Source organism: Ambystoma mexicanum, chromosome 3q (genome assembly GCF_040938575.1).
Source record: "Ambystoma mexicanum isolate Mex_15411 chromosome 3q, UKY_AmexF1_1, whole genome shotgun sequence".
NCBI lineage: Eukaryota > Metazoa > Chordata > Amphibia > Caudata > Ambystomatidae > Ambystoma > Ambystoma mexicanum.
The window spans coordinates 1,237,967,875-1,237,984,136 of NC_090926.1; the positions used below are offsets into that span (position 1 = coordinate 1,237,967,875).

Consider the following 16,262-nt stretch of genomic DNA (forward strand, 5'->3'; position numbering starts at 1 on the left):
AGAACTTGTTCCGCTTCTTTCACACCACGCGCAACCACTCCACTACATTGTATACTTGCCCAATCACTGATTCCTTCAAAGCGCTCGCAGTCGGTTTCACACCGGGTTTCCTGGTCTCTGAAACTCCTCAACTTCCTTTGCAGGCTTCTCGCATATCGCATTGGACTTGCTTCAACTAGGTTGCCTCCAGGGCTCCCTCTTCTGCCCCTTAGACACTCCCGCGCTCTCACAGCAGAACAAGCACTCCTGTCTCTTTGGTAGAAGGCCGGCCCCTCAGCATGGCGCTTTCTTTTGCCTTGCAGTTGCACCAGAGAAATCCTGTTCTCATGCCAGGCCAGTTCGGTCCACTGGCTTCTGCAGTCCCTGGTATTCCGACCTTCGCCACACGGCAGCTCTGCATCCAAGGGCTCACAGCAGTGCCTTGCCTTTCTCTCCCTCCCCTCTGTGCTGTTTTGGCTTCCCACCTTTTATACACCTGTGGTGGGTGAATGAGCTGCAGGTGTGAGTCTTCTCTTTCAATTTCCTGACTATAATTAGACGTATTAGTGTGACATGCCTGATCTTTGTAGTAGTAATCCTCTGGGGCTCTTTTCCTCACTTCAGTACCAGTGGTGTGGTTGTACGTTGGTGTGTATGCCTCCTAGTCGTCTTTGTCATCCCAGTGCTAGAATGGCATGACTGAGACAAAATAATGGAAGCTGGTTTGCAATAACCCATAAAGGTTGGAGAAGGATGGGGTGGGTTGTTTTAGGGAAAGGGGATAACATGTTTTGCCCAAGGGGGGGGGGGGCACTCCCAGTTGATTCTCCCTTGCTTGTCCACCCCCAGGGTAAGGATCCAAAAGCGATGGCCTTTCCCTGGCCATGTGCGCAGAGGACCCAAGGGGAATAAGAGTGAGAATACCCTCAGGTTTCTCACAGTACGGATAAGACACACCCTATTAGTTCATGCACAGAGAAAAGGGTTTAGTACAGTCTGGTGTTCCTAACGCAGGAGAGTTACATAGTGCAGATTTGAGTGCCTCAAAGCTTTCCTGATGAGACGGAGTCCAGGGGCGAGGTACAGGATTAGTGTTAGTAGTAAGTTCCAGTAAGGGGCTTAGCTAACAACCATTGTCTACAGAGAATGAAGTCATCCCCACAAATCCTCTAGCCTCTTGCTGTGTGCTGGGTATTGCATTGTTACGTATCATTTGTATTTGCTGAGAGTGCAATCTTTTCTCTCTTTTAGTAAGTAAATGTCCTAGATAAGTGATCTGCTGCTGACAAAATTATAGCTTATTTGAGGAAACCTTATGTCCAAAGTGAGCTAAAAACTCTAGCAAGCGCATGGAGCAGTCCACATACCCTTCCTTGGTATCTGCCGCTATAAGTAGGTCATAAACGTACTGCAATAACACTGTGCCTGGAGAAGGGGTAAAAGTGTCTAATTGTTTTTTTTAATAACTGGCTGTAAATGCTTGGGCTCTCTGTGTATCCCTGTGGTGCTCTACAAAATGTATAAGAGCGACCGTCTTTGTTAAAGGCAAAAAGGTACTGGAAAAATGTATTCTTTACGTCCACAACCGTAAAGTATTGTGTGGAGGGAGGAACCATAGTAAAAAGTGATATCATATCTCGAACCACTGGGAACTGGGGCACCACAATTTTATTGTTGGTGCGCAAATCTACCAACTTCTCCATTCAATAAGTTAGCCTTCTTTGCCATCCCTCTTTTTCTGAACTGGGAAAATTGGGCAATCACTCCCCGTATCTCTACTAATCCTTCCTGTGATATTTTGTATTTGGGTATCCTTGGGAGTATGGCATTGATCTTGTCGTGAATTTGAATTGGATCTTCTGCCATGCATCCTACATCATTTTTACCGAATGCCCACACCCTTTTATCCGCTTTCTCAAGTTCGGGTGGTAAAGTGTTCGTGATGGAAACAAAGGATTCAGCAGAGCAAGTGAGGTAGACTCCATCCAGCGAAAAGTAAATGTTTGCATGCAAGCGTTTAAATATGGCCATGCCCAAAAGATTTAAATCCTGTTTAGCCGTTATAAACAGAGCCATGCAGGAAATGGGCCCTATCTGAAAGTGAATGAGCTCCGATACTGGACTACGGACTGGTGGATCATTAGAAAATCCTCCTGAGGTGTTATTTTCCTGGAGGGCGTATTGAAGGCACTCATTTGTGGGAAATAGAAGTATTGTTTGCTCCTGTATCTAAAAGGAACTTCTGTTTATTTTCAGCAATGCAAAATTCTACATATGGACCTGTGGGGTGAACAGGTATTTACACTCTGCCTTTCCCCTCTCCTGGGCATCCCTATGTTGCATAATAATCTGCATATGGCTGGTCTTCATATTAGCCCCTGTCAGAATACTGCTGTCCCTGCCTTGGATCAAAATATTTTGACTGTCCTTGGCCCTGGTTTTCCGTATTGTTACCATCAAACTGACGATTGCTTCCTCTTATTATTCCTCCAATATGTCCTCGTGCAATTGCCCTGCTTCCTCTCAAATCTAGTACTTCCTTTTTCTCCAAAGCCTCCCACTTGATTGACGGTTCTTCACTATCCTGTTTACTACACTGCCTCCATATGTCGGAGGGTAATGTGCATGAAAAAAGTTGGTCAATATCACCTAATGTAAATGTTCATGCGTTGTGCATATAATTTTGTTAGTCTGATTATATCGCTGTTCAGGATTCTGTCTGATGTTAGAAAAATCTTTGGTAAAAGACAACGGCTCTATCCTATTCCATGGTGTTTGATGGTCTGGGCTAATCCCGCAACGTCCTTCATAGGGGCCGAATTAGTGGAGACGGGGGTTTTTGCGAGCCACTCAACTAAGATGTGAACTCGCTGTTCACGCCCCAATTAATTTAAGTTCAAGCTCTTGCAGGCTATATCTGCTTACTGGTCAGACAAAGGCCACTTCTCAAAAGACCCCTTCTGACTGCCATTATGTTTTTTATATTTCTGAAACACTAGTCCCGATAACTAATGCACTAATGCACAATGATGGAGGGACTGAGTTTTCATGACTTTGGAGGCAATGGCTGGTCCCTTCAATCCTGCCCTAATCCTTCCAACCATTATTAAATGTGTGCCTTAGTTTCAGGAAATACGGAACCCGGAGTAGAGGGTCCCTTGTCACCTTTGGCAATTGTCTCTATCTTTTTTTGGGAACCCTGATTTTTATTGAAAAATGTGCACATGAAAAACAATGCAGCGAGCACAATAACCCCAACAGATGGCATTAGACAAATTAAAGCCACAGACTACAAACAAAAATGGGGTCAAAATAACTTCTGCTCCCAGGATTGGTTGGACTCGGAGACCTCTCCACCAATCTAGCAATCATATCATGCCACCTTGCTGTTTACCCTAGGACCCCCCATCGCACTCTACCCCTCCCCATCAGCACAGCCACCTCGCCCTACTTCCGGGTTTAAAAAGACTGTACTGGACAATACAAGGAACACTAGGAAATGACCCTAATTCTCACACGTCTTGCTTCATGTCTCTCCAAGTTCTGGGAGATCCCAGTTAACCCTCTCCCCGTTCCTCCCTCCAAGGGCCCCTCTTGGTGCACTCCTCCACCAGCTTCTACGCTCCTCCTCCTGGCCTCCCTCTAAATTCACACGTCCTGCCATCTCCCCTCCAGTCCCATGTTGTGACAAGGCTTTCCTTTGTCACCTTTCCTGTTCAATATCTACTTCCAGCCGCTTCTGGGTCTCAGTTTCCATGGCTTCTTCTACTATTCCTTTGCCGATGACACGCAGATATGGCTGTCCGACCTTAGTGATTGCTTGGAGGCCGTGGGTGGATGGATGAACAGGAACTGGCTGAAACTGAATGGTGAGATGACAGAGGTGCTGGTTGTTGGATCTGCGTCCCCCTCCCTGTTTTGGAACCTGGACTGTTGGCCTGCTGGTTTCAGACCCTGCTCGTTGCCGACTACTGTGGTGAAAGATCTCGGTGTTAAAGTCTCAGCATCTTTGTCAGGTGGCAGCTGTCTGTCAAGCTGGCCATCTTAAATGAAGAATCCTTCGTAAGGTCTTGCCTTACATTCCCTCTCAATTCCACGCTCTTGTTGTCTCTGCTCTAGTTATGAGTGGTGTTGACTACTGTTGTGCCCTCTATCTGGCTCAGCCTGCCTACTTGATTTGTCGACTCCAGCTATTGCAGAAATTGGCTGTGAGAGCTGAGCTTCATCCTCCTTTTCGTTCTCATATGGCTCCCTTTCTACGCTCGCTGCATTGGCTTCCTGTTGAAAAGCGTGTGGTGTTTAAATCTCTGTATTGTCCCCAGAGCTTTTTACAAACTGGGAGCTGAATATCTCCAGAAAGAATTATGTGCCAACGTTGCCCCCAGAGCACTTTGCTCTCAATCCTATCTAACAATTCAGATCCCCCGGATAAAATACTCCCGGCTAGGTGGGCGTGCCTTTTCCGTTGCTGCAGCAAAGGCTTGGAACTCCCTTTTTTCTCTTCACGCAATGGTTAACCACTTTTCCTTTCGCTGCTCCCAGAAGTCTTTTTTTTTTTTTAAATCCTGATTTACCCCTCTCCTTGCCTGTTACTTTTGGTCTCTAGCACCAAGATGCCCTTGGGCGACTGTTGCCATAATACATTCTGGTGACATAACATAAACAGGCCCCACTCACCATGAAACGCTGACACCTCATCCTGGGCCTTGTATGTGAGTTTTTCCATAAGATAGACTTTCCATACCCTCCTCAACCATTCCTCTTTATCCGGTAACTCAGTTGCTTTCCTCCTCTGAGCCAATACTATCCTTCCTGCCATTCTCAGAAGGGCTTCCCACATCCTCGGAAATCTATAGTCCCATACCCCCGCAGTGGAATCCCGAGAAGCACTGTAAGCGGCTATGCCGGCAATTGGCCCTTTTGTAATCTTTCACCCAACTCAGCAGTTCCTTCCAAAATACCTGTATCTTTGTGCACACCCACCACATGTGTATTAGAGTACCCTGCTCTCCATAACCCCTGGTTCACAATGGAGGAGACCCTGCAAACATTTTCGAGACCTGCACCGGGTCCTGGTGCCATCCGTGCAGGATCTTAAAATATGTTCAATAGCATGCGTGGAGAAGTTTCCCTGTAATTCGTCGCCCTAAATATTTTCTTCCACATATTTTCTGGGACCTCCTCTCCCAACACCTTTACACAATAGGAGGTGAACATCTTATCCCTTCCGGTCTCTCATCGCCACGACGATACATTTGTGAGATGATGCCCTTCCTCGTTTGCGCTGTCTCCAGCTTTTTCTCGAATGGGGCGAGCTCCTGTAACCGATTGTCCTTCCACCTTGGGGTGAGCAGGATGCCCTTCACCCTCAGGTACTCAAATATACCTATTCCCTCCTTCCCTAAAACTTCTCTCACCTCCTCCAATCCTTAACCTTGTCCCCACCTTAGGTGGTGGGCACAACTTTCAAGACCTTGTCGGGCCATTTATGTGCTCCCTTGAATCCCTTACTGCCTAGCAATATAGAGGGACCCATAACCAGGTAAGCCAAGAGGACAAATTCCCCTTAGCCCTAGTGTTCCTCCAACGCTTCCATAAAGTGCCTAGTGTTGGGTGGTCGCATCTACCTGGCCGAAGCCCACAAATAGCCCTGCACCTTTTAGGTTAAGTGGTGCAATTTTCTAAAAACATCCCAATAAGGCTCCTGGTCGTGAGACATATGCTCAAGCATAACTCTGAATTGTGCTGCTTTATAATACAACCTCAGATTCGGAAAGCCAAACCGCTGCCCCCCCCCCCGCTTCCATTTTGGGGAGGGTCAGAATCTCCCAAGAGATGTGCGCCCACTTCCCCTGCCATACGAAGAAGCACATATCTTCCTTTTGAAGAAACCCTTCCAGCAGCTCTGTGGACAACATTTGGAACAGAAATGACAAACGCGGAAGCATGTTCATCTTTATAATCATCCTACCGACGAGTGAGAACGCCTGCGCCGCCCACCTCTTCAGGTCCCCCCTAATTGCCACCACCAATGGAGCATAATTTTCTTTAAACAACCTGTCTAGTGTACTGGGTATTACAATCTCCAAATATTTTATCTTGTCCGCTACCAGTCGGAGGCCGTAACCTTCCTCCCACTTTGGCCTCTCCTGCAGGGGGCTACTCCTATCGGCAATAAGGAGGACTTAGATCTTCAGCCATGCGAGAGCTCCATGGGGTCCCAATACCCGACTGAGCGCACTAAGACTCCCCTTGGTCCGTAAGATAGCACAAAACGTTGTCTGCAAATAGGGAGACCTTAAACTCCACACCATTACATCTCTACCCTCTCACCCTCTTGTCCCTTCTAATGGCCACGGCCAGCGGCTCTATACCTGAGTGACACCCCTGTTGTGTTCCTCTGTGTTCCCCAATGTAGTGGTAATTCCCTTGACAACCCACCTTTGACTGCCACCTTCGCCGTAGGGCCCCTGTACATGGCTCTCACCCAGGCTTTAAAGTTGTGTCCAAAACCAAACCTCTGCTTGGAGAAACCCCCCCCATTCCACCCTGGGGAACCCCCCGCCCCATTCTACCCCATCGAAGGCCTTCTCTGAGTGCAGCGAAACCAGGTAGGCCCTGCTTCCTTTTTCGATCAACCCTACTTGGTCCCCATGGATGAGCGCTGGGAGGCACTTGTCCAACCTATTTGCCAACACCATCGCCAACACCTTTACATCTACGTTGAGCAGTGATATTGGCCTATAGGGTGCACACCTCCTCGAGTCCTTTCCCTCGAGTATTATGATGGCCGTGAGCATTGTTCGAGGTAGCAGGCCCCCCTCTGATGCCTCGTTAAAAACTCACACCATCACAGGAGGCAAGAGTGAGTGGAACTTTTTGTAAAAACTGTTGGCCCATCTTCGGTGACTTTCCCCTTCTCATTATGTTAATTTTAGAGATCACCTCCTTCACCGGAAGCTGGGCATCCAATGCCTCCAAGACCACTCCCTGAAGCCTCGCGAGTTCCATCCTCTACCGCCTCTTGAGGAGTATAGTGTGGCATAGTAGTTGCCAAATTATTTCACGATTATCTTATTGCTCTTTAAAAGAGCCTTGCCCTCTCTTTCCAACACATTAACTGCCCTCGATGCCCACCTGGACTCCATGCCAGCAACGTATCCGCCTTTTCCCCTTTTATATAGTAGCATTGTGCTTTATAGCCCAGTCCGTTTTATATGCTAGGAGGGCTTTAAGCTCTGCCGTAAATGCTCTCAGGTCTGCTAACCTCTCTGCATACAATGCCCTGCCTCCAAGGCCGTAGTTTCCTTGTTCCTCCTGTGCAAGGTTTCCTCCTGTCTGATCCTCTCCTTCTTAGCCCCCCACCAAATCAGTTCCCCCTTGGCGGTGCCATAAAACTGTCCCACAGGGTACTAATACCCACCTCCCCTGTATCATTGAATCAGGAGTATTCCTTGATTTTGTCCAGGAGGACCCCCCATTGCCTTCTCTTTGAGTAGGAAGTCCTTGCAGCACCATCTCCCCGTTCAGATGGGATCCCTCACTCCCACCACTGCTGTCACCATGTTGTGGTCTTACCAAGGGACCGCTCTCACCTCCATCACCATAAGAGGTCTGATCAATGAGGACTAGGTCTGTCCTGGGGAATGAGGCGTGCACTGCCAAGTAATATGTGAATGGTACCAGGGAAGGGGTCCCTGCCCACACTTTAGTGACCCTGCCCGACCAAACATCTTCCACCCCTAGGCTTGCATTGATGTCTCTAAATTTGGCTGACTCCCCCTCGCTGTCTGCCTCTCAGTCCCCTCGTCCAGCCTGTCTACTCTGGGATCCAGGACCATGTTAAAATCGCACCCTATCACTAGGGCCTCCTCGGTGAACCGCTGGAGATGACGACTAACCCTCTCCCAAATGCTCCATGGCCTGTGTTGGGGCAGTAGATTAACGCCACAGTGAGTTTGGACCACTGAACCAGACCCTTGAAAAAGAGAAATCTCCCCTCTTTGTCCTTGGTCTGAATCTCAAACCTACAAACCTCCCCCATCAAAACTGCCATCCCACTTTTCTTCATGGACCCAAAGCATAAAATACCCCCGGAATCCTCCTCCCCTGGTGAAATTTTGTTTCCTACAGTGTCCAAACGCGCATTCTTAAATTTCCTTCATCGCAAGCAGCCTTTTGTATGGAGGGTTGAGGCCTCGTACTTTCAACGTCCCCACTTTCAGGGTGATCCCCACCCCCATCTTAGTGCCAACCACAGGGATCCCTCTCCCACCTTCCTCTTACGCTCTTCCCCACCCTCTCCCCCTGAAGACCAGCTCACTCTTATGACCCCCTGACTATGACACATTGGAAACGCAATAAAAGGGAAAGACGCAAGAAAAACATACCCAACCACCCCTCATCCACCCTAACAGCGCCCCCTCCCTTAACACTCCAATCAGGTGTTCTACCATCGACCCCCCCCCCTCCGGCTGGTCAAACCACCACGCTCCCTCCCCAGGACAAAAGAACCCCCCCCTCCAACCTAGTCAACTGCTAAACGAACATCAATTCCTCCCACCACCCATCATTCTCCCATAACCCCCCATTCCATCTACCCAGAATCCCCAACCCCTTCCTCTAACTGTAATTCCCCCGCTCCCCCCTGAGGACCCACTCTCCCCGACTTTGTCTCCTCATAAGCCCTCCCCTCACCCTTGCTCGCTGGCCCATGGCCACAGCTCCTCGCCCTTCCATTTCTTTCTCGATCAAAAAAGCCAGCCTATCCCAACCCCTATAACAAATCTGGCTTCTTTGATGAGGGAGTATTAAGACGTCAACATTTACTTGCTCCCTGGACTCGCCAATGTTCAGCTATCCCCAGCCTTCTAGCTGCGTCCTGGAAGACTGTCTGGTCTTTGTGGCCCTCCACCAGATCCTTTGTGACTCTCAAAATGTCTTTCTCCATTACCAGGTTGTACTTTACTCCCTCCCACTCAAAAATCCAAAGCAAATGGGAACCTCTATCTGTATCTCGCTCCTTTTGTCTTGTAGCCACCTTGTCAAGGGGGCACACTTCTTCCTTCTGGCCAAGGTGAAGGCGGACAAGTCCTGGTAAATGGCCACCCTTCAGTCCCCATAGTCAAAGGACCCCGGCCTTCTAGCCTTCTCGAGGATCCTGGTTTTGTCCCTATAATAATGAAAATGCACCAGCACCGAATGGGGCCTTCTGCCCCCTTCTCCTGCCCAGTACGCTCTTTCAATCTCAATCCTTGCGCGGTCTCTGGACCTGTTTAAGTATCGCTCGCCACTGACTTCCCCTCCTTTTCCTTTAGACTGAAAAACCTAACATTGTTAAGTTACTCTCTGTTCTCCATGTCGTCCATTATTCGGCTTAACTCCTCCTCCTCTACCCACCATTCCGCCGATAACCAGACCTCCATTTGCATCCCCAGCATGTCCACCGATGCCTGGTGGTTGGCTTCCACCCCCACCAACCTCTCTTCCATCGCATCCACCTTGTTCCAAGATCTGACCGCATGTCCCTAATCTCTTCCAGGATGGCCCGAATATCCGTCTTTGTTGTGCCAATTTCCATAGTCCTTGCTGCAGCCGCCGGGTCCCACTTTGCCTTCGCCATCTGCTCACTGTCTTGATATTGAAATACGGCCAACTGGTCTCTGCAGCTCATCCAGTTTTGTGTGAGGGTACCCTTAAACCCTGTATCGTAACCCCTGTGAGAGGGGCGGTCCGTACTTTCCTCCCCGGCCTGCACTGAGCCCTTGACCAGGTGCCGGATCTCTCTCTCTGTGCAAGGTTTCAAGTGCCTCCTTCACCTCTGCCGTGCCGTACACTCCAGCTATCCTCCGGGGAGGATGTCTCTGGGTTTCCTGGGCACCTCTGCATTTTCGCTCAGTGCTGACCCTGGAAGTGTCTCAGAGGGTTCCCACCGCCTCACCTAGGCCGCCATGAGCTTTTCCTGGTTTTCTTTGGCAGGGGCCTGGGAACGGTCCCTTCTCCTCCACGCAACTGTCTGCACCTCACAAACACCACTGCATTCCCTGGCCGCTGGCTGCACCTTCTGTTCTGTCCCAGTTTCCCCAGCTGCACACCACTAAGCCCCCAGGTAGGGCTGAGGGTTGTTGTGCTGCCTGTGCCTTTTCTCTTGCTTTCACCTCCGGGTCCACAGGGGCTTGCCACAGCCTTACTTGAGCTGGCTCTTCTGCGGATCACCGGGCCTCTTCCCTGCCCAGAAAAGAGTCCACCTCTTGTGTGCCCTCGGAGCTACTTCTCAGTTGCGCTGCTCTTCCTCTCCCCTTTCCCACGTGCTTGCACTCTGGCCCATTCCTCTGTGGTTCTCTTCCTTCACCCAGACGTGGCCGCCAGCCAGAGGCACCTTCTCCTTAATACGCCTCGACCCCCGGAGGGAGTTTCCTCAAACTGTGGGCTGGCGATTGCCCTCCCACCCCCGGCTCATCTCATCACACTGCCTCCGCAGGGGTTGTCTTTCGGAAGACTTTCACCTGCGACACTGCCACAGTCCCTGCAGCTATTCCTCAATCAGCCGCAGTCCAGGCCACACTCTGCTTTTGGCAGGCTCCCTCTAGTACACACTGAGATCTTGCCTGAACAGGGGGGTTGGGAGGCGGGGGGGCGTCCACCACTCCTTGGCAAATCACTGGCGGGTGATTTTAGCCCATCTAATGTCGATGTCTGCAGTATCTTTCCAGATTGTGGGGAAGATGACCGCTACAATCTCAAGCTGCCATTTTCCCTGCGTTCCCTGGTGGCCTAATTGTGTCTATCTTATCATACACATTATATGGAGGCGAAGAGGTTGTTTAGTCAAGAAATGTTTGGTTCTAAATACTCGGAGGTTGCAGAAGCCTCTGGGGCCTATGGATAACGTAAATATTTTTTCTTGCATGAGTATTTCTCCATCATCCTGTCCCAATCCTTTTTTTAAAATCTTTTTTTTTTTTTACTTCTGTTGATCATATACCCTAGCCTCATCTTTTTCTGACTCTAGCTCCCTTTTTTAGCTGTGCTTCCCTCGTTGCTTTTTGCCTAGTGTTATCTTCCCTTTTTATTGTATGTTTCCCACTGAAGTGATCTAATTTCCTTTGGTCCCATTGCTGACAACCTTTCCCTGAGGTACCCTAATTTTTCGAAGTCAAATGCCCATGCTCTGGAATTTGTATATTGGGATTGTCAGCAGTACATCAGTGCCATTCCTTTAAAAATAATACCAGCCCAAGTCCCCTTTTACCCATCAATTCCCATCCCGGGTAACCTTCTGGGGGAGCCGGAACATGCTGTTCAAGTTTATTTAAGTGTTTTCTACACTCACAACATTTGGTGCTTGCATTCCTCATGTTTCATGAACATCGATACACCTGTGATCACAAGGTTGCAATATGTCTATGTCTAGGTTCACTTAAAACCGTGGTCCCCAAATATTGCAATACTAAAGAAAAATATTGCATGTATTCATACAATTTTTCAACCCGCACCAGTCTCACTGGTTACTCTGCAGTGTCTTCCTTCCATTCTGTGCCAGTGTCTGTAAAGCAAAAATGTTATTCCAGGCAGACACCTCGTCGGGGTAAATCGACGTGTTAGGAAATCTGGCAAGGTGGGACTTGAACCGTGGCTGCAGGAAAACCCAGTCCACATCGTGCAGTGCACCCCATGGTCATTGGTCGTCTGTCGTTTTTTCTTAACCGCGGTACACAGTCCATCTGGATTTAGCCAACGAGATCCCATCTGTAGAGGTCCATTTGTAGAAAGGTGCTAATTGGAGTAAAGCTCTGGGCCCCAAAGGTTCTCCCGCTTGGAATATAAACAAAGTATGAGACACCTTCACAGAATAACAGTCACATTAGTTTAATGTATTTAGCATAACCAAGCACTTGAGCTGAGAGAGGCGATAACATATGCTTCGCTAGTGCCCCCTGCCTTACTTACAATCTTTCCTTCTTTACATGTTTTCAGCTGCGTTAGCATGACATGTAAATAACACATGGTCCTTGAAAGGTAAATTACTGACAGGGTGAACAGAAAGTTTGGTGAGTAATTCTAGTCAAATACAAGTGCAAGGGAAGGCTAGACATGTGTTCCTTTCTGTCCTCAGCGTAAGGTCAGGGGGAGGGTCACCACCAGCTGGTATTTGTACATGCTCTTGTGACAGCAAACCGTTTCATAGCTTGGGAGCAGTGCCTGCAACTTAACACACACACAGAGGTATTTTGGGTTGCTGTTTGTTGACCACGGCAAAACTGTTGTGTGACATTTTGACAGGGAAAGAGAACAAGAGCTGGTGTTCATTTAATGTGCAGTTCCACAGCTGGGTGTTTGGATCTTTCCTCAGTTGCAGGAGGGAAGGAGCCAGTCTGATTGCTGTTCCAGAGTGTCAGTGTCTAGCAGGAGATTGCTTGTTTTCTGGTCTTCTCCTACTTTCACGTTTTAGATTCCAGCCTGGTGATATGTTGGCTCCTGCTGTTGCATTGACCTTCTGAGAAGGTGAACATTTAAGCTATGTATGATGGTCTCTTGGACATTAGAACCTTATATGTGATGCATGATGTCTTGAAGGTGGTGTGAGCTTGGAGGGGGTTCATCCGTGTAGTTCCTTGAGAGTTGGAGAAATGTGGTTACATTTCTTCAATCCTAAGAAATGGACTACAGTAGTGGTGGGACACCATCAACAAGGATATTGCCACCATCCAGGTGTGAGAGCCCCAGGGCATGGCCAAATGAACTGAAGTATGAGGCGGGGAAGAAGGGTGTGATTTGACCATGCTGTTTGTGTCTTGTTGGCGAGGTATTATCATGCTATATATATCAGTCAAATCGGAAAAGGTCAAACATTTTAGATTAAGTAGAGCTAAACCATTGGCAAGGTGTGCCTAGAGGGAGAGTCGCAATTGATGGTGAATTGGAAGGGCTTGGCACTAGAAGGAGAAGCTAGGAGTGCCCATCTGTGTCAGACAGTTTTTAAATTTGGTAGCGTCTATGAATGGATGAACTCTGTTTTTGTAGGGTTCAGTTTCATGTAGGCTCTTAACATCCAGTTTGGAATGGTGGAGAGGCAGTGTTTGAATTGGTGAAAGTCATTGAGGTAGTTGACCGTCTGGTGCAACTGTGTCCTCAGCATATTGGTGTATTTTGAATTTGGCCAAAAGTGCCCCAATGGCTTTATGTAGAGGTTGACGATGGAGCTTTGTGGGACCCCACAGCTCACTGGGCATTTTTGGGAACTGCATGTGCCCATCTGGATGAGCTGGTATCTGTCGGTGAGATGGGAGTCAAACGATTGAAGGACTTTGGCATGGCATCCTATTTGTAGGACTTTTTGGTAGACTGTGTTGAATGCGGCAGGGTGGTTGATCAGGGCCAGATTGCATGGGTTGTCATTATCCATGAGTGCCTTGTCAAATCCCTGGATGGTGGTGATCTTGGTGCTGAGCCTTGGTTGAAAGTTGGACTGGTATTCTTGAAGTAGGTTGTGTTGGCTGATCTTTTTGTGTAGTTGGGCTTGGCGGTGTCCTCCGTGATATTGCCAATGAAGGACAGATGTGTCCGTAGTTTGCTGTTGTCCAGGTCGAGTTTGGGCTTCTTCAGTAGGTGTAGGATCCGGTCAGTTTTCAACATGTCTGGGAATATGACTTGCATGGCTGAGGCATTGATGTGAAGGAGAGGGGTGAGGGCCTTTGCTGTGATGTTCTTCCGGATGTGCATTGGGATAACGTTGTCCTCGTAGTAGGTGGTCCTTAGTGATGCAAGGATGTTTAGGAGTTCTCCCATCGTTGGGCCCTTGAATTCTGACCATCTTGGGACATGGTGTGGTGGTATGGCCAGGGTGTCTATGGCGGGGTAGGGTGTGGTCAATGTGGCAAAGCATCTGGTCCATCGTGTCAGTGAAGAGCATGTTGATTGCATTGCATTGCATCTCTCCATGTATTCAGATGCTCCAGTATTTTTTGGGGGACTGATGCAGTGTTTGTCTCCCTTGGAAAGAGCTCTGCTCTTGTTGGAGGCTTCAGGTGTGTATTCTGTCTTGTAATGTGATTTGGCTGAGCTTTTCTAGGTGGTGAGATATATTTTTGTAGTTGGTAGTTGTGATTTTTCTCAATGAAATATAATCTGCATTTGCATCCATCAGCCTTGGGGCTACATTTGAAAGCTGAACATATGAGGAGGATTATGTATTTGTCAAATTTGGAGGGCATGGATTCTATTAAGGGGGCAGTTTATTGCTTATTATATTTAATTCTGTATTGGTTTTTAAGTTTGGTTATCTCGATTTCTATATTGTATTTGCTTTGTGAGTTATTTTGTTTAATGAAGATATCCTAAATAAATATTATTCCTTCTCCAACTAGAATGCTATCGTTGACCCTGTATACATTTTAGAATGAAGACACTTCTTTTGTCCTTTTCTAGAAGCACTAATATCTGATTTGGCTCTGACTTTTGTTTTCTATGTAGAAGGGAAAAGTGAAGAAAGCAGTACATGGAATAAACCAGTGGCAGAGCATGAATAGGCGTGCAGACATGAGCTAAGAAGAACATTGAATGCGTTCCCATAAGAAATGCTAAATTGAAGAAACTGATTTTTTGAAGAAGAAACCATGTCTGCCCCAACAGCAGAGGAGAGGAAAGTTTGCTGGGGAGCGCGCGACAAGTACTGGCAGTGCTTAGATGAAAACGGGGACGATTTCACTAAGTGCCAAAGGTTACAGAGTTTTTTTGAATCCAGCTGCCCACAACAATGGGTGAAGTATTTTGAAAAAAGAAGAGACTACTTGAAGTACAAAGAAAAATTTGAGGCGGGGGAGTTTCAACCTTCAGAAACCACGCGCAAGTCGTGATGCGACATGAAAACATTAAGCAAATAAAGTGTTTTGAATTTAAGTGTAGCACACTTCAATGTATTTACCAATAATCGCGGAGGCTTTTACTGTGATCATCTGCGAAAATGAGAAATCACTCTGCAGCGATTATTAAAAGTCCTTTCCTGCACTGCATTCTCAGCTTGAACTTAAGAAAGGAGTTCTGTGAAGCTCTACAGATGTGTGTTTGGTGCACTGCTTACAGACTGCATTAAAGTATTGGCAATCCTTTCCTCGCTTCTATGTTCCTGTTTACAAACCTCTCGAACGTATTGTGTGTCCCTGTCAGTAAAATTGTGCGATAACTGACTTATGGTCAAGCCATAGTACATTTAAAGCCCCCTTTTGCCGGAGAGTTTGGTTTCTGCCTAACAGTTCTTTTGGTAAACAATTGGTGGCAAGTAGTGTGTATTAGAGCTCATTGACTCAGTAACATTGGTAGTCCTGGGCAAAGATCGGTTAAAATGACCGTATGTTCTCCTATTCCATCAAACAATACCTGTCTAACTTGGGGGTTACTGGCCCATTGACAAAACTTGATTGATTGACGATTGTATAAGGGAACAGGGATAGTTCTGTAACTCGTGGACTTATTTATTTGGGCACGTTAGTCGAAAATGGCATATGTTAATGGCATATGTTATAGCACTTTTGACCAATGGTATGATGAAAATAGGATACTACCCATTGGTGATGCTGGGAGGAGGGTGCATATCATATTTGTATGTGGTACACTACTGTGCCAGCTGCTCACAGTGTACCCCATTTTACAAATGATAACGCTGCCTCTGGTAGAACTCCGTACTGACTAAAGCATGGTGCTGGTCACTCTTAGTGAGCGAAGGGGTAAATCATATGGTTCCTTACAGCATGGCAGTAAGGTGAGTGCGAAAAAGAGTTAGAGTACCAGAATGTACGGATGTACTGATCATGGCTATTGTTGGTTGTTGCTCCTGCAGTCGGCGAGAGGTTCTTAGGAGACTGTGCTCATATGTCTCAGTGAGTCTGATTAAGAACCAAGGTCACCTGGGTGCTGGATTACTGATGTAGTTGCTAAATTTCATTTAAGTTGTTGATGCAATGAATGATCAGTCTTGTCCCTAGTTTGTTAGTAAGTAGGATAGTGATTTATTTGTACACATGAAACCGACACGTGTTTCGACCCAACAAAGGTCTTTTTCAAGGCATGTTTTGTTAATGTGGGTAATGTTGTATGTGAGCTCTTGATTAAGGGCTCTGATTTTGTAATACTGCCGTGACCGTTCCTCTGATTTGAAGATTTGAAGAGGCCCACTTGGGCTTACAGGTTACAAAACCTGAGCCCTTAATCAAGAGCTCAAATACATTAACTAAACACACCTTGAAAAAGACCCCTGTTGGTTCGAAACGCATGTCGGCTTCATGTGT

The 16,262-nt window shown here is 47.4% G+C and overlaps 1 protein-coding gene across 4 annotated transcripts in view; it reads left to right on the top strand.

Annotated features, from left to right (window-relative positions):
- COA6 (cytochrome c oxidase assembly factor 6) overlaps positions 1-15,086 on the top strand; it is a 34,380-nt gene extending 19,294 nt beyond the window's left edge. For 3 of the 4 annotated variants that reach the window (XM_069604188.1, XM_069604184.1, XM_069604185.1), the window contains exon 2: positions 14,452-15,086. In XM_069604188.1, the coding sequence (XP_069460289.1) occupies positions 14,595-14,834 (240 nt within the window). In that variant the 5' untranslated portion in view covers positions 14,452-14,594 and the 3' untranslated portion in view covers positions 14,835-15,086. Of the gene's footprint in view, positions 1-2,235; positions 2,275-14,451 lie in introns of all 4 variants that reach the window. The other variant, XM_069604187.1, reaches the window with a different exon arrangement.
- Positions 15,087-16,262: the final 1,176 nt, after the last annotated feature.